The following is a 16,073-nucleotide window of genomic DNA, read 5'->3' on the forward strand; positions in this document are numbered from 1 at the left end:
ATATATATATATAAAATATTTTTCAATTCAATCTATGAAGCCAGTATAACCCAGCATATGAAAACTTGACAAAGATATTAACAAGAAAATAACAGATCAGTATCCTTCACCACATAGATGTAAAAAGTCTTAACAAATAAAATCTAGCAAAATCTAAAAATACGATAATATATCATGAATATGTGTGATCAATCCCAGGAATGCATTATTTATCATTTGAAAAATATATAGGCACAATTTAGCATAATAACAGTACAATTTTCCCAAAGGATGGAGAAAAAAATTCAATACAATTCAACTCCTCCTTATGATAATTTTTTAAACCGTTAAAGAAAGCTCTAAATAGAAACCTTACCAGATGAAGTTTTTCTATGAAAAGCTTATAATTAACATCACGACTATTAAAAACTATTTTTTCCCCTAAAATCAGGAGCTAGACAAGAATTTTACTCTTACCATGCCCATCTGACTTTTTTACTGAAGGTTCTATTAAGTAATATGGCAAAAAAAAAAAAGTTTAAAAAGAAAAAGAAAGCATAAAAAGTTTGAACAGAAGTAAGTATAGCTGGACACAGTGGCACACGCCTGTAATCCCAGCAGCTGGGGAGGCTGAGACAGGAGGACCACAAATTCAAAGCCAGCCTCAGCAACAGTGAGGCATTAAGCAACTCAGTAAGACCTTGTGTCTAAATAAAATACAAGGCCCAGGATGTAGCTCAATGGTTGAGTGCCCCTGAGTAACACCCTCCACACCCCCAAAAAGAAGTAAGTATAAGTGTCTCTATTTGCAGATGGCATTTTTGTTACTATAGAAAACCCTTAGAAGCCTACAAGCAATAACCAGAAGTAATAAGTGAATTTCCAAGATTGCAAGATACAAGACTGAGTCACAAAATCAACTATATTTTAATACAATGATAGAAGTAATTGGAAAGTAATATCTGAACTATAATTCCATTTACAATAGCAGCAAGGAAAAAACTAATAATAAATTTAACAAGATATGAAAGACCTCTATACTGAATACTACAAAGCATTGCTAAGGGAAATGAAAGAAGATCTTAATAAATGAAGAACATATTGTGAGACTAGATATATCATCAAGATGTCAATTCTCTCCCAAATTGTTCTATGCATTCAATACCATTCCCATCAGTACCCCACCAGGACTTTTTTTTTTTTTACAAATTGTCAACTTGATTCTATGCTATATAAAGAAATGCAAAGGAGTCAGAATATCCAAAGCAATCTTTAGAGGAAAAAAAATTTATAACTTACAATACATGGATGGCTTCAAGACTTCTAAAGCTACAGTGATCAACACAGAATGACAGTGGTATAAAAAATCTATGAATATATCAAAGGAATAGAAAATAGAGTCAAGAAATAGATTATATTTAAACAGTCATTTGATTTGATTTTCTTTTTTTTAATTTGATTTTCAATAGAGCTATCAAAACAAGATGATGGTAAATGGGAAGCCTATCTCACAAATGCTACTAAAACATCTTAATATCCATTTGGAACAAAAAGAACCATGGTACCTTACTTTATACCTCATATACAATGGATTTAAAGTGGCTCATAGTCCTAAAAATTTTGAAACTATAAAACTTCTAAAAGAAAGCAGGAGAAAAGTTAAGATTTCTTAAGAAATGGAACTGAACATAAGATCAAAAAAGGTAAATTATACTACATCAAAATTAAAACATCTGTTCATCAAGACTCCTTTAAATAATTAATTTGAACGCCAGAGACTGGGAAGAAAATATTCTCAGAACACACATGCAATGACATATTAATATCTGTATATACAAAGTTCTCCTACAACTCAATGATAAAATGAAACCTAATTTTTAAAAGGCACAAAATATGTCAGTAGTCAATTCACAAAGATAATAGAGATCTCACAAAGATAACAAATGACCAGTAAAGTCATCATAAGATGTTCAACATCATTAGTTATCAGTGGAAGGCAAATTAAAATCATAATATGTTGCTAGTATGCACCCACCAACATGGCTACATCAGATAAACCAAGATCACCAAACCTTGGCTATCGCCAGCTGTAAAATTCGCTTTTTAGCATGTTCAGATTTCTGCAATAATGTCTGCATGTCATTTTATACTGGGGAGTTTTTTGTTAAGATAATTCAGATTTTGACAATACGTGTAAGTTAACATTTAACCCTGACTACCTTTATTATTAAATGACTCTTGTCCAATCATATAGTAGGACACAACATAGAATTAAATGATCATTATTTTCCATGCACCAATTTTAAATTTTAATATCTTATGGAGAAACAAATAAGACTCTACTAATACACTGTAATCATTTCTTTTTCTAATTTTTATATCAGCAGTGACATAATTTTCATCATATAAAAATTATAACAATTGAATGAGATCTGTGGACCTTAAGCAATTGTAAGCCTTCACTCATACCAACACACAATTCTCCCTACCACTTTAGGAGGCTCATGGGCCTCTGCAGCTCATCCATGATCCATGGTCTATATTTTCATCTAGTCTCTCTTCATGAAAATATATATCATGGAATACAAAGATGAGGCAAAGAGTATTGGATACAGCTCATTAGAAAGAGATTGACTTTATTACCCTAAATACATATATGATTACACTAGTGGAATAACTCTGAACCATGTACAGCCAGAGGAATGAGAAGTTGCGCTCCACTTGTGTACTATATGTCAAAATGCATTTTACTGTGAAAATAAATAAATAAAAGAAAAAGAATGTGTTATATTACTTTAGCCTAAGTCAAAAATGAACTTAGGAACATTTTGGACAGACTCTGATTTCTACAGGACAAGAAGGTGAGAGAGGTTAACTGGACAATCCAAGACCCAATGCAAATGAAAGAAGCTGGGCTTTGGAGGCAGCTGCTTCTCAGGACAGCCTACTCTTCAGCATGCTCTGCTGCAGAAAGACTCCTGGTGCACTTGCATCCATCAAGAAATGTGGCATTCCCACAGCATCAGGGCAAGGCTGGAACCTTTGAAAGATGCCACAGAACTCCAAGCCACAAGCAGAAACATGTGGAACTAGATGAGACGACTTGTTCACAGGGTAGCAGCTCTTTGTAAGTTCTCTGATTCTTAGAGTACAACTCCTGGGAGCCCCAGATCCAAAATATGTATCCACTTTTTTTTTTCTGCCACATGCTGACACACCCCAAAGGCCAATTATTGGAGACTCAATGTCCTGGAGACACGGGGATTAATTATAGTGTTTTTTTCATGCTTCCCACTCTCCACCCAGTATACTGTGTGGGAAAGGAAAAATGAATAGATCTTTTTGGGGTAGGGGAACCCAACAACAACAACAAAATATCCTTGGTCATACTTACCTAAAAGTAGTTTAGGGAAATTTGATGTTTCAATATTATGATAATACACTATTGATGTCGTAGTGGCGACGAATCCCATTACTGCCGGCATGAAGAGGTGGAGATGCCTGGACTCTCGTCGTCTGTGGAGACAGTCACAGGGTCAGTGTCTGAGGATGACAGCTCTGGAGTTTCTCATTTTGTTTACAATTTTTTCATTAAAACTCACGTTTAACTATAAGTTATTTAAAATATAGAATGCAATCATAATTGCTAAGAGAATATGGAAAGGGAGACTATCTTGTATGATATGATTCTGCTGAAAGGACCTATTCTACCACAGAGGCATGGATAAACACAGTTATATGATATCTGAAAATGCTTGCAACAAAACAAATATATGACCACTGCAATACATAGGGACCTATACCAAATATATTTCAGCTGGGTAGAACTGTTGAAATAATTCAATGATTAAAATAATCAACTAAATGGGAACTCTAAAGCATGTGAAAAGTATGTTTATTCCTTTGACCGTTTCCCTAAACTCTGTGGTCTTCAGGGATTTCTCTATTCTTATTAATTCTTTCAACCTATGTGCATTTGTTGGTCCAGATGCTGTATTGGTTCTGGAATGCAGTGACAATAAGGTAAGCTACAGAGTCCAGTTATAAAGAGTCTTTGGGGGACATTAGTAGCAACACAGATAGAGACCATAAGGATACAACATTGGTGTCTGGATCAGAAAAAGCTTTGTGAAGGAAGTGACTTTTTAACTGAGACCCTAAGAATGAAGAATTGCTGCCCAGAGAAAGAAGGGAGGAAGACTGTTCCTGGTAGTATCCAGATGTGATAGAGCATGTTGCAAACAATTTAGTACAACTGCATTCTGAGGGCAATAAAAAGCTCCAGGTGTGTGGGAGAGATGACTGGACCCCAGATGTACATGGTAGAAAGCTCTCAACTCTGTCTGCATCAATGTTGTCACATGGTAAGATATTTAACTTTTCTCAAATTACTTCAATACATTAGTACACATAATGGTCAAGAGAAGAGAGTGACCTGCTCAAGAGTGCAGGAAAAGGAAAGGAAATCATTTCTGAAGAGGTATGGTTGACAGGGAAGACTAAAATACAAAAAGAAATGTCCCCATTGGAAAAATGATAGATAGCCACTTTAAAAAGAGGGAACAGGCTGGGCAGGGTAGCACATGCCTATAATCCCAGCAGATGAGGAGGCTGAGACAGGAGGATCATAAGTTCAAAGTCAGCCTCAGCAAAGGTGAGGTGCTACTCAATTAAGTGAGACCCTTTCTCTAAATAAAATACAAAATTGGGCTGAGGATGGCTCAGTGGTTAAGTGCCCCTGAGTTTAATACCCAGTACCAAAAAAAAAAAAAAAAAAAAAAAAACCCAAAACCAAAACAAAACAAAACACCAAAGAGGGAACGGAATGTGCAAATACATAAGAAGTATGAACTAAGTGTAACATGTTCAAAATTCTAGGTAGTTTAATATTCTTTAAACAGAGTTTAAGATAGGGTGTAGCATGAAGGGATCTGTATGCCATGATAAGGAGCAGGAATCTCTCCTTACAGAAAACAGAATACTTTAACAAGTAAGTGGCATGGCCAGATTTGTGGTTTAAACCAGTCATTCTGCACTAATGCAGATGACAGAGCTGATAAACAATATGTAGGCTGTGATGGGAGCAAAGAAGTAGAAGGAAGAAAAACAGTATGAACAATGGGTAGGGGCCAGGGTACCAATGGTGAGGGCCTGATTCAAGCTTTGTCAGCAGCACAAGGAGAAAACAATGTATCTGGAAGAGGTTAGTTGTTAGAGTGTTGGTGTTGGAGACTGATGAAGATGAAGAGATAGAAACAAATCCTAGTGGGTCCGGGTGGATGACTGTTTGACCAAGAGGTCAAAGTGTCAGAAGAGGGACCTTAAGAGGGTAAGCAGATAGGAGAAAGGGAGCTAACAAGTTTCAGTAGGGATGTGTAGACTGTGAAGGTGTCTAATAAGCATACAAAGAAAATTGTCTCATAGGTACATGTATGTAGAGATTGCATTAGTAAAAAGAAATCAAAGATTTGATTAGGAAAGCCTTTGCATAACTTGTTTCACAAATTATAATGAGCATTTGTTATATTTTAAGTAATGAATATTTCATGAAGATTTTGTTTAAAGAAGACAAAGGGAAGAAATGATCTGGCAGTGTCAGTCATGATAGAGAAAGAGAAAAGGGAAAGTAAATGTTTTAATTTAGAAGTCACTGGAAGAGTTTAAAGGACTTAAAATCAGCATACTACAGTGATGCATCCACATCAATGTTTATAGCAGCTCAATTCACAATAGCCAAACTGTGGAACCAAGCTAAGTGTCCTTCAATAAATGAATGGGTAAAGAAAATGTGGTATATATGCACAATGGAGTATTATTCTGCCTTAAAGAAGAATGAAATTATGGCATTTGGTAAGTGGATGGGGCTGGAGAATATCATGCTAAGCAAAATAAGCAAATCCCAAAGAACCAAAGGCTGAATGTTTTCTCTGACATGTGGATGCTAATTCACAATAAGGGGGGTGGCTAGAGATACTCTGGATTAGACAGAGGGGAGTTAAAGGAGGGGAGGGAATATGGGGGGAGGAATGATAGTAAAATGAATAGGACATTATTATTCTATGTGCATAGGTGATCACACAATTGATGTAACTCTATATCATGTATACTCAGAAGAATGAGAAGTTATACTCCATTTATTGATGATGTATCAAAATGCAGTCTACTGTCATGTATAATTAATTAGAACAAATTAAAAAAGAAGTCACTGGACGATAACTCTTCAAGAAGCCTGGCCCCAAAGAATTGTAGAAGGAATCTATAGCTAAGAAGTAGGATAGCACAAGACCCAGGTTGTATTTTTGCCCATTTGTTATTAGGCTGGGTCTCTGGTATCACTACCACTACAAAACACATTTCTGCCACCAGTGCACATCATTCTAATAACAACTCGGCTCGAGCTTTCTGTCTCCGACTAAAGCTGCACGTCACCTATGTGGCTGGGAAGAAAGATGAACCAAAAAGATGTCAATGTTTTAGAATATACTTGGTTCATCTTTCTTTCATTTCATAATATACATAAAAACATGTAGGGTCAAACTATATATTCAGGAAGTAAAAAAAAAAAGTGAAGATTAGAATTGGCTCTGTCAATACAAATACACAAAGGGGTTTTGAATAGCTATCATAAGATTATAGCCAATTAAACTTCTAAGTGCTTTGAAGGAGGCCATAAATTAGAATTTCTGATTTTTCTTTTTATCAGAAATTAAAACATGCACATATCTGCAAAGAACCATCATAAAGCATTAAAAAATAGTTAGCTCCACAACCAAAGCTTAGAAGTTTCATTTCTTGTTAACTGCAGCAGAGAAACATAAACAGATGTCAGGGGAAGTTCTATTAGATAAGAGGAAAATGATTTTTGAGGCTTTCTTTTCAAAACCTTTAAAGGTCTTCTCATGTCAATTCTTTAGGTTATACCATTAAGCACAATTTCATAACCAGAATTTTCCTATTATTGGAGTTTATTTTCTTTTATTCTCAGAAAAATATTTACCCAGATTTTGTTCAAGTTTACAAATACAATTTACTCTATTCCAATTGCCTAATAAAAACTTTTTATAAGAAGGACAAAATTCCTTTTAAAAATGGATCTTTTTCTGGGCTAGGGTTGAGCTCAGTGGTACAGTGCTTGTCTAGCATATGTGAGGCACTGGGTTTGATTCTGAGCATCACATACAAAAAAATAAATAAAATAAATTGAAGATATTGTGTTCATATACAACTAAAAATATTTTTTAAGTGGGTCTTTTGACAAATCCTGATTTTAAAATAATTTCACGCTTAGCCTCAATTTGTGGCTCTATTGTCATTGGTTCTCACAATGCCTTAATGCCTGCCTCATCTACTTTTGCTTCTTTACAGAAGGAACTGAAACACCTGAGAACTGATCAATATGTTAATATATAAGTATACAGCTATTAGAGCTATATATAGATAGACATCATTAATAGGCAATCTTTCTATTGATACCTATTTTAAAAGATAAAGTAAATATCAAAAATTTAAAAGTTCAGAACTTTCTGCAAGGGCTACCAGGATCAGGGAGCAAAGAAATATAAACACATGAATGAGCACAAGTCACAGAGATCTAAACGTGTGTTATCAGAGAAAGCCTGACACGTAAGTAGAGATGAAACACATCACCATCATAGAAGATGGAGACAGCTCTTTTTCCTAATGAGTTATGCCCCTAAAGTTAAGTCTGGCTTGGTATGCTCTTCACTTCTATCCGTGTTGTAGTGTACCCACTGGTATTCTGTACTGGTGTTGTGTGCGTTGAGACACTTACGAATCTGAAACGATGCCTTCTGCTATTTCACAAACATGCACAAACAGGAGAGCAAAAGTAAGAATCCATCTCAGGTTATGCCCAGGAAAATGAAGCCATGTGTTGTGATGAATTTGCACTTTTGAGCTTTGGCTCCCCCATCCTGAAAAATAAAGAGAAGAAAGGAAAGAAGAGATAAACAAAAGGATCAATTATAATCATGGAGATTATTTACATTATTGTAAGCTTGGGGAAAGTCTCTGAAATCTTAGTGCTCCCTAGGACACCAGTGGAAATTCTCTTCTCTTTTCATTATGTTAAGCAAAATAACAACTTCAACTAATTTTTACAACTCTGCCTAGATGGACACATTAGCTTTTACTGCATTGTTCAGGAATTACACTAACTCTGAGGAACGTGGCTCCTTCTTACACTCATCAGAAGCTCTCACAGCTTCCTCATTCACTCAAGAGCAAACAAATCAATAATTATAGTAAACAACAAAAGAAATTTGTTGTCTATATTCTTTTAAAACATGGAATCTGGGGAGGATCAAATGAAAAAAGACACAATTCATGATAAAATATAGGACTTGTTAGTTGAGTCAACTCTGAAACATATGAGAAAAATGATTACTTATGAGTGGGACCACCACTATTCAACACACTTAGACTTTTCTCAAAGAAAGCTAAAGTTTTATTCATTTATATGAACAAAAGTAGAATCAAACACATTATGGGTTCACTTTCAGTTCATTATTGGATTAAAAAAATTCAAGATGAAATTTCAGTAAAATTTTGTGAACTTCCTTACAAAACTATAGGCAAAGTAACATCACCTCATGTATGACACTAGGAAAGAACCCCACTTTTGTTTCTTTTGTCTCTCTTTTCCTCATTTTTTGACTGTAGAAAAGTCCTACATACTTCAAGAATGAATGGAGATCTGTGCTTGAAATATTGCAGGAAAGAATTTCTGTATAGATAAAAAGGGATCCCTAAAGCATCCTTTGAAAGGAAAATCGATTCACATCTTACTTGTTTCCAAATGTACTTCATCATTGGAATGTTAGTTACATTTAATGTATTCTACTAGAATTTATGCTATAAACGTTTGCAGGCCAGTTGTGTGTCTTTTTTACAACAACCCAACTTTCTGATATTTCTTCAAGACTAATATATGATCCCTCACTAACTCAAGTAACCAGTCATAAATAAGCAGTCTGCATCTTTCTCCAATTCCTTTTGCCAGTGTCCACTCCAATTTCTTCCTTATTGCCAGGGTATGTGCTGGAAGTTAGGGATAGGGAAAAAAAAAAAAAAAGGAATGTCACAGTCCTGGCTCTCAAGAGGTTTATTGAATGTTAGAAATGAATGTTTAATTGTAAACTTGCAGTGAAAATATTCATTTTCTACTTTTGGTTAAGGAGCATTCTTAATGCCTTACAAATAATGCTATATAAATCATGACTAGTATTTCCACATATGGCTTCTCTGGTCTCAATATATTTAGTGTCTATACATTTGTTTAACATAAATAACAATGTACCAAGAGTTATGCTGGCCTCTGTATATACCATATGACAGAAATACTTTGATCTCTGTTAGAATGTGAAGCACATGGTATTCCCCTCAATATTTGCTAAATGAATAAATAAAATCACACAAATTATTTTTAAACCTCTTCTTAAAGCAGATTATTAAAATATGTCAGTTTTCCTAAGAAAATCTGCCCAGTAAATTTTTAACTTATCTTTGTAGGCAAAATCATGCATGGGAACATTAAACACCAAATAATTAAAAATAGTGGTTACCTTGAGAAGGGATAAGGACATAAGGCGTGGGAAGTATCAGAAAATGGTAAACAAGAGGAGTCCCTTTTATTCTTACTGTTGTATTCCTTTAAGTGAGTGGTGGTAGGTTTGATGGATGTTTATTATATTAATCATTTTATGTATCAAAATATTTCACAACTTCAAAAGCATTTAAGAATCTATTGGTTGTTTTACATAAATTATACATAATCTCCCTAATTTATTGGCATATTTATATATGTAAACTGTAAAATAATAGGGGACTATATTACTAACTCCTTTCTAAATAGTTTCCACATCTACTCTTTCTACCTAAAACATGACTCATCACTCCTATTTTAACTTGCATGGTTTATTTCTTACAAGTCCCCAAGCAGGTCACTCTGTGCAATCTTTCCCACTAGCCCTAAGAAGCACCCATCTTCCTGGCAGGTTGATGCCCAAGCTAACTTATTCCTGCATCTGTAAGTGGGCTGGCAATATGATGCCATCATTTCTCTTGAAACATCCGCTCCACTCCACTATTCCCAGGAGGTATGCACTCGGTATAACCCAGTTCCTAGTCCCTTCACCTGGCACAAAGCAAGTACTCAACAATGCCTTATGTCTCATAGAGCTATCTTCCTCTTTTTAAAATCTACTGCTGCTGAGCTGGCAGGCGACTGCGGTTTAGCCTATGGAATATCATATGCCAAAAATATATCATTGGAAAATACAAAATACTTGCTTGTTTCTTTCTCACAGACTTACACATCAGTTTTCATGTTGAAATTAATACAACATTATCCCAAATCTCAGCCATTAATAAGAGATACAAACATCAAGCAAAATAATACCAGACATTAGATTACTTACTTACCAATAAACAATATTGGAAAAGTGATAAACAACAGGAACACATGAGGGACCAGGTTGAGGGCATCCACAAAGCAGGGATTTTGTAATACACCATCATAGATATTATATGAGGAAATGTTGTTACCACAAAATGAAAGACTCATTTCTTCTCATATGACTTATTCTGAAACAGATAGAAGAAAGAAAACGTCCTTTTATTATTAAACTTTCTGTCATAAAATTATGGCCTCAAATAAGGAGTTCTAGCATGAAATCAATTTCCCTTATTTTTGAAATTGAGAAAATAGAAAACTATGGCCAAGTAGCATCTTTTTGTTTTCTCCACATTTTTTATTGGTGCATTATAGTTGTACTTAATGATGGGATTTGTTGCCACATATCATATTTGCACACAATATAACAGTATAATTTGGCCACTATTACCACAAGGGTTTCTTATAATGGCCTATGCATTCTGTAAAGCCTTTTCTCCAGAGCTATTTTTCAGAAAACTATTTTATTTCAATTTGAAACATACCTCAAAGGAGTGTCTGAATGACTTAAATAACATCAAAGAACAAAAATTGGTGATATAACAAAAAGAGAGAGAGAGAGAGAGAACAAAACCAGTGACAGAAAAGTCAAAATGGTGCAATATCAGATTGTTTCCCATATTCATACATAGAACAAAATGATCACTAAGCAACTCTAGCTGGATATGATTTGTTGAAATATTTTATTACTTTTAAGAAATAGTAATACTCAAAGACCAACATGGCTGCAAATAGTAATAATTCTCTCTCTGAAGTATATTAACTTCCAATACTTAAGATACATTACATGCAACTCAAGTGACAAACCAATGAAACTACTCAAGTCTCAGTCAGAAATATTCTTAAATAAAATGCACTCTACTCCAGTTTTGAAACAGAAGATAGCTTTAAGTTGGAAATCTGTATTCCATGAAAGTAGAAGTAGATAAGGTTAGAGAAGAAAGAGAGGAAGAGATCACATAGAGCTTTTTGGAAGTCATCCTTGAGACTTCTCCTCTGAGTAACATGGAACCACTTGGGATTTGTGAGCAGAGGAATGACATGCTCAGACTTAGATTTTAAATAGATGCCTCTCATAGCTGTACTGAAACAGATGGTAGAGGAACCAGAGACTGCTCCATCAAAATATATTACTATGAAATTCCAGCAAGAGTTTCAGCATTCCAAAAACCTCTTCTATAATGCCTTCTATTTATTTAGAACTTAACTAAATTCTGGGAACTTTGCATATATTATCTTATAGCCTCAGGAAAATTTTAGGATCGAGGTGTTATTTGCATTTCACAGCAGTAGATATTGAGTTTAAGCTGGGTTTCAGTAACTTGTCAACCAGCAGAGAATCCGGGATCCACATCCACTTGTCTGATTTATAAACCATGTTCTTTCCAATGCATCATGCAGTCTCCAATCTGCTTTTTGTATAAAAGATCTTATCTATTCTTATTAAAACAAGTAGCAATTTAAGATTTTAACCTCAATGGACTTTGCTTCCTTTCCATATTATGTCAGACTGGATTCTGAGTTAGATTACTAAAGTCTGGCAAAAAATTCGATTAACATAGTACCTTTTCTCTCTTTCCTTTCATGGACAATTGACTTAATCTTGGGCACAAACAAAATTTTTCCTAGAAGAAAAGAAAGAATGTTACCAAGAAAATATTGGCAAAAGTAGATTAATTATTGAAGAAATTCAATTTTAATAAAAGGTTTTATAGAGCATTACATGAATATAATAACTAGTGAGGAAGACTATATTTACAATTTAAAAGGCTTGTATGTAATCCCTTTCACATATTATTTCTGATAAACCCTTTTTTTTTTTCTCAAAAATCCTCGATGTACTCCCTAGTTAAGATGTTGTCTCATCTTTAAAAAGGTTTTTTTTTTTTTTTTTTAAAAAAAACCCAAAATGTGGTTATATACTTGGTATATTATTACAAATTATTAGAGTTCTAAATGGGATAAAATATTTTTAAAGGACTTGAGATTTTTAAATAACACTAAAATGGAAATATTTTTTAATTTATATATAACAGCAGAATGCATTACAATTCTTGTTACATATATACAGCACATTTTTTCATATCTCTGGCTGTATACAAAGTATATTCACACAAATTCATTTCTTCATAAATGTACTTTGAATAATAATGATCATCACATTCCACCATCATTTATAATCCCATGCCCTCTCCTTTCCCCTCCCACCCCTCTGCCCTATCTAGAGTTCCTCTATTCCTCCCATGCTCCCCCTTCCTGCCCTACTATGAATCAGCCTCCTTATATCAGAGAAAACATTCGCCATTTAGTTTTTTGGGACTGGCTAACTTCACTTAGCGTATGTTTGATATATTTCTGGTAAAGATGAAAAAAAAAAAAAATTTAAACACCCAGATAGTAATGGAATTTTTAAGACTGCTTCCTTTAGTTGGTAGAAATGATTAAGGATGACTTTAAAAGCACTCTTAACTGAAAGAGATTTAGAATGATTGCTTCCTTCCATCATAATTCACTGCCTCCTCTATTCTTTCTCTCTCTCCCTTAGCATCCTTCTCCAAAACCCACTGGCCTGTGGTACCTTCTAACAAACAATCAGCCCAGCCCACATTACAACCCAGCGTGGACAAAAAGGGAAGTGGTAAACTTATTGCCGCCGATACGTTAATAATTACTGTGTTCATCAAAGACATTTTATTCAATCAAGATTGCTACTAACTTTTAAATTTCCTATTGTCATTCAGGTTTCTCTTCCAGAATCCACATTAAGAAATTAGGAGTGCTCTGGGATGCGTATAAACTACTGCTCTTGCTGGTTAAATTCTGTCACCTGACATCTTTCAGCGCCACCCCTTCTGGAGCTGTGGAAGTTCAACTAAGCCCTAACAGAGGCCCTAGTATCAAGAAGGAAGGAAAGGAAAGAGGGGTCACGGGGAAAGGAGCATTTTTTTTTTTCTCCACAAGCATAAACCTCTGAAAGACGTTCAAGTATTTATGACAGTAAACAGGGTTGGAGAACTTGATTGAATAAAGACAAAGATCAAAAGTGAAACTTTGATTATAGGGATGGTCTACAGAATAGAAAACATAATTATGAAGATATTTCTTGATGATCTAACAGGATTTCATGGTTAAAAAGTGTCACCAGTATTCTTTTTTCCTTGAAGCATCTTATATGAATTCCCACATCCCCTAGGACTTACAAAATTTGGATTGAGTTGATGAATGTAATAATTGACCTATAGTTCATCTATAAGAGAAGAACAGTTATCTGATTTAGTTATAAAGTATATTAAAGCATCAGGTACTTCATTTATTTTTGTCAGCTCTCTCCTCTGAAAGTAGACTATCAGTTAAATGGAAACTAGCACTTTCCTGTCCACCAAGCAGAAAGTGTCAGTTATGACAGAAAAGCAATTCCAGACAACTTCAAGTCCTAAAACACCTGAAGAAAAAAAAAAAGCTAGACTCAATATGCAACCTCTTGTTCTCACATGTAGAACAACTCATTCTTTAGTTATTTAAGTTATGCTCTGAGAGAAACATGTCATTTTAAAGAATTTAGGGCTTTATCATCATCTAGAACATTTTCAGGGTAAATATCACTTGCAAAAACAAATGCTACAATAACTTCTTTGAAGTTATTCAGTCAATGGCTCATAAAATAAAAACTAGACCTCTAGATAGCTATGTATCTAGCTACCTGTTGGCTAGCAACTATCATAGACCCCCCAAAAAGAAATTTACTAACACAAATGATGACTAACTTTTGATTTACTGCTTGGTTTAAATCCACCCATTTACTGTTCAGGGACTGTGAAGTTCTATCGCACATCAAAGGAAATGTTGGAACCACTTGGCAAATAAGATTTCTTAGACATTGCAATGAAAACTGAGCAAATAAAGCAAAAAATAAATAAATAAATACCTTGGGCTTGACGATGCTTCAAACCCCTATGGATGCACTTGTGCTACCTTCCAAACAGGAACTTCCTACACTGTCTTAAGATGTAAATTTCAAACCAGGACACAGAACTCCCAGAACTCCTAAAAGCAAACAGTCACAAAAATTAAGCAGAGACAGCTACTTCATGAATAATACAAGGGATGTCTAAGAGAAAAAAAAAAAAAAAAAACTAATATACCTTTTCCTGTTTCCAGTTGGTTTAAGTAGGAGCCGGCAGTTTTGTAAGAAAAACTGGAAACCTGATCCCCACCCCCTCTCCTCCTCACGACGGGGCCCTGTCCCTTAATCCTAGAAATAGCGAATGTGAAGGCAAAGCGCTGCAAAGGGCAAAGGCGCCTTTAAATTGCCGAAATAATAGATAAAAATCAACAGCTTACAGTTACTCTTAAAAAAATTTTTAATGAGAGTTATGTAAAAGACATGGACTCACTCATTCGGATGACAGAGCTTTCCTCCCCTAGCCGAAGCACGCAGTGCGCCGGAGCAGATTATTTTTAGGGTGGTGGGAGATCAGCTGCTGCCTCCTATCGAGTTTCTAAATTGCACAAACTACTTCGGGCCGGGGCGGACACTTCGGCTGCGAGGCAGGAAACTGGGCAGAAGCCCCGCGCGCGTCGCCTGGGACTGGGGACCCTCCCCACCCCAGCTCGGCCCAACTTTCCGCGCTGGATCAGGAGACTTGGGGTGAGCGCGGTAAAGAGTTTACAAAACCAAGTAATCTGCGTACCCCCCGCGACTTGATCGAACACTGAAACTTGCAATTAATGATGCGATGATTCCCCGGAGTCAGGTTTTCAAAAGTCAAAACACGGAGGTACTCGCCTGTGTTTCCCCCGCGAACTCTGTAAGCACCCTTTTATTGGCCACATAAGGAAGCGGATTGGGGGGTTTGACCGATTTGTCCCCAAGCGGACCTGGGAAACGAATGGCTCATTTTAGGCATAAAAACCCGCTGCTGGGCTGTGTAAGTGCGTGCGAACGTCTCCCATCCGCGACGCAGGCTCTAGTCGAACGTTTCCCCCAGTGACCTGGAAAACCTGGTCCTTCCTCTCGAGTGGTCACCGCGCTGCAGACCCGCGACCCTTGCCCAAGCTCCCCGGAAGCGAGACTGTGGTTCCCACGAACCACCCGAACAGCTCCCCGGTCTCTTGCTCCCAACCAGAGACGTAATTAACTCTCCAGATCACCCGTTTAAAATATGGTCACTCCACCATTACTTCCTTCAGGATGGCAAGCTGAGAATTTTGACCCCGACAACTTTTAAATTAACACTCCATTTTCTCAAGGGCCAGTTCTGAGTCAACTTGAAATCATCATCGTTTTCAGCAACTGCCCTAATCTAATAAAGGATGGTCAACCAGGCGGGCTGGTGACTCCCAAGTTCCGCGCGCGATCCCCAAGGGGCATGGGTCCCGGGACCTGAACCCTATACCCTAGTGGCTGGCCCCTGGCCTCGCGGACCTTGTGGGCAGTCAGTCCTGCAAGTCCCAGGGGATTTCCCTGCCGGCGCCTCTCTCCCGGGAAGTCGCTGCGTTCCCGAGTGAGTGCCTGCCTTGGCCAGCGCCGGTGGCCAGAACTTGCCCGCCGCTAGGGGCCTGCAAGCCACTTAGAGGCAGCACCCAGGAGGGTCCGGAAGACTGGTCCTGCGGCCTTTGA

At 36.4% G+C, this 16,073-nt stretch overlaps 1 protein-coding gene across 11 annotated transcripts in view; it reads right to left on the reverse strand.

The window, feature by feature from the left end:
* Abcc9 (ATP binding cassette subfamily C member 9) overlaps positions 1 to 15,828 on the reverse strand; it is a 128,336-nt gene extending 112,508 nt beyond the window's left edge. For 3 of the 11 annotated variants that reach the window (XM_048787292.1, XM_048787293.1, XM_048787286.1), the window contains exons 1-6: positions 15,241 to 15,815; positions 14,379 to 14,489; positions 12,019 to 12,078; positions 10,423 to 10,584; positions 7,772 to 7,913; positions 3,374 to 3,495 (exon numbers count right to left, since the gene is read on the reverse strand). In XM_048787292.1, the coding sequence (XP_048643249.1) occupies positions 3,374 to 3,495; positions 7,772 to 7,913; positions 10,423 to 10,564 (406 nt within the window). In that variant the 5' untranslated portion in view covers positions 10,565 to 10,584; positions 12,019 to 12,078; positions 14,379 to 14,489; positions 15,241 to 15,815. Of the gene's footprint in view, positions 1 to 3,373; positions 3,496 to 7,771; positions 7,914 to 10,422; positions 10,585 to 12,018; positions 12,079 to 13,169; positions 13,730 to 13,758; positions 13,896 to 14,378; positions 14,498 to 14,847; positions 15,119 to 15,240 lie in introns of those variants that run through there. The other 8 variants (XM_048787291.1, XM_048787295.1, XM_048787288.1 and 5 more) reach the window with 7 other exon arrangements.
* Positions 15,829 to 16,073: the final 245 nt, after the last annotated feature.

This window comes from Marmota marmota, unplaced genomic scaffold, assembly GCF_001458135.2.
Source record: "Marmota marmota marmota unplaced genomic scaffold, marMar, whole genome shotgun sequence".
In the NCBI taxonomy this organism is placed as follows: domain Eukaryota; kingdom Metazoa; phylum Chordata; class Mammalia; order Rodentia; family Sciuridae; genus Marmota; species Marmota marmota.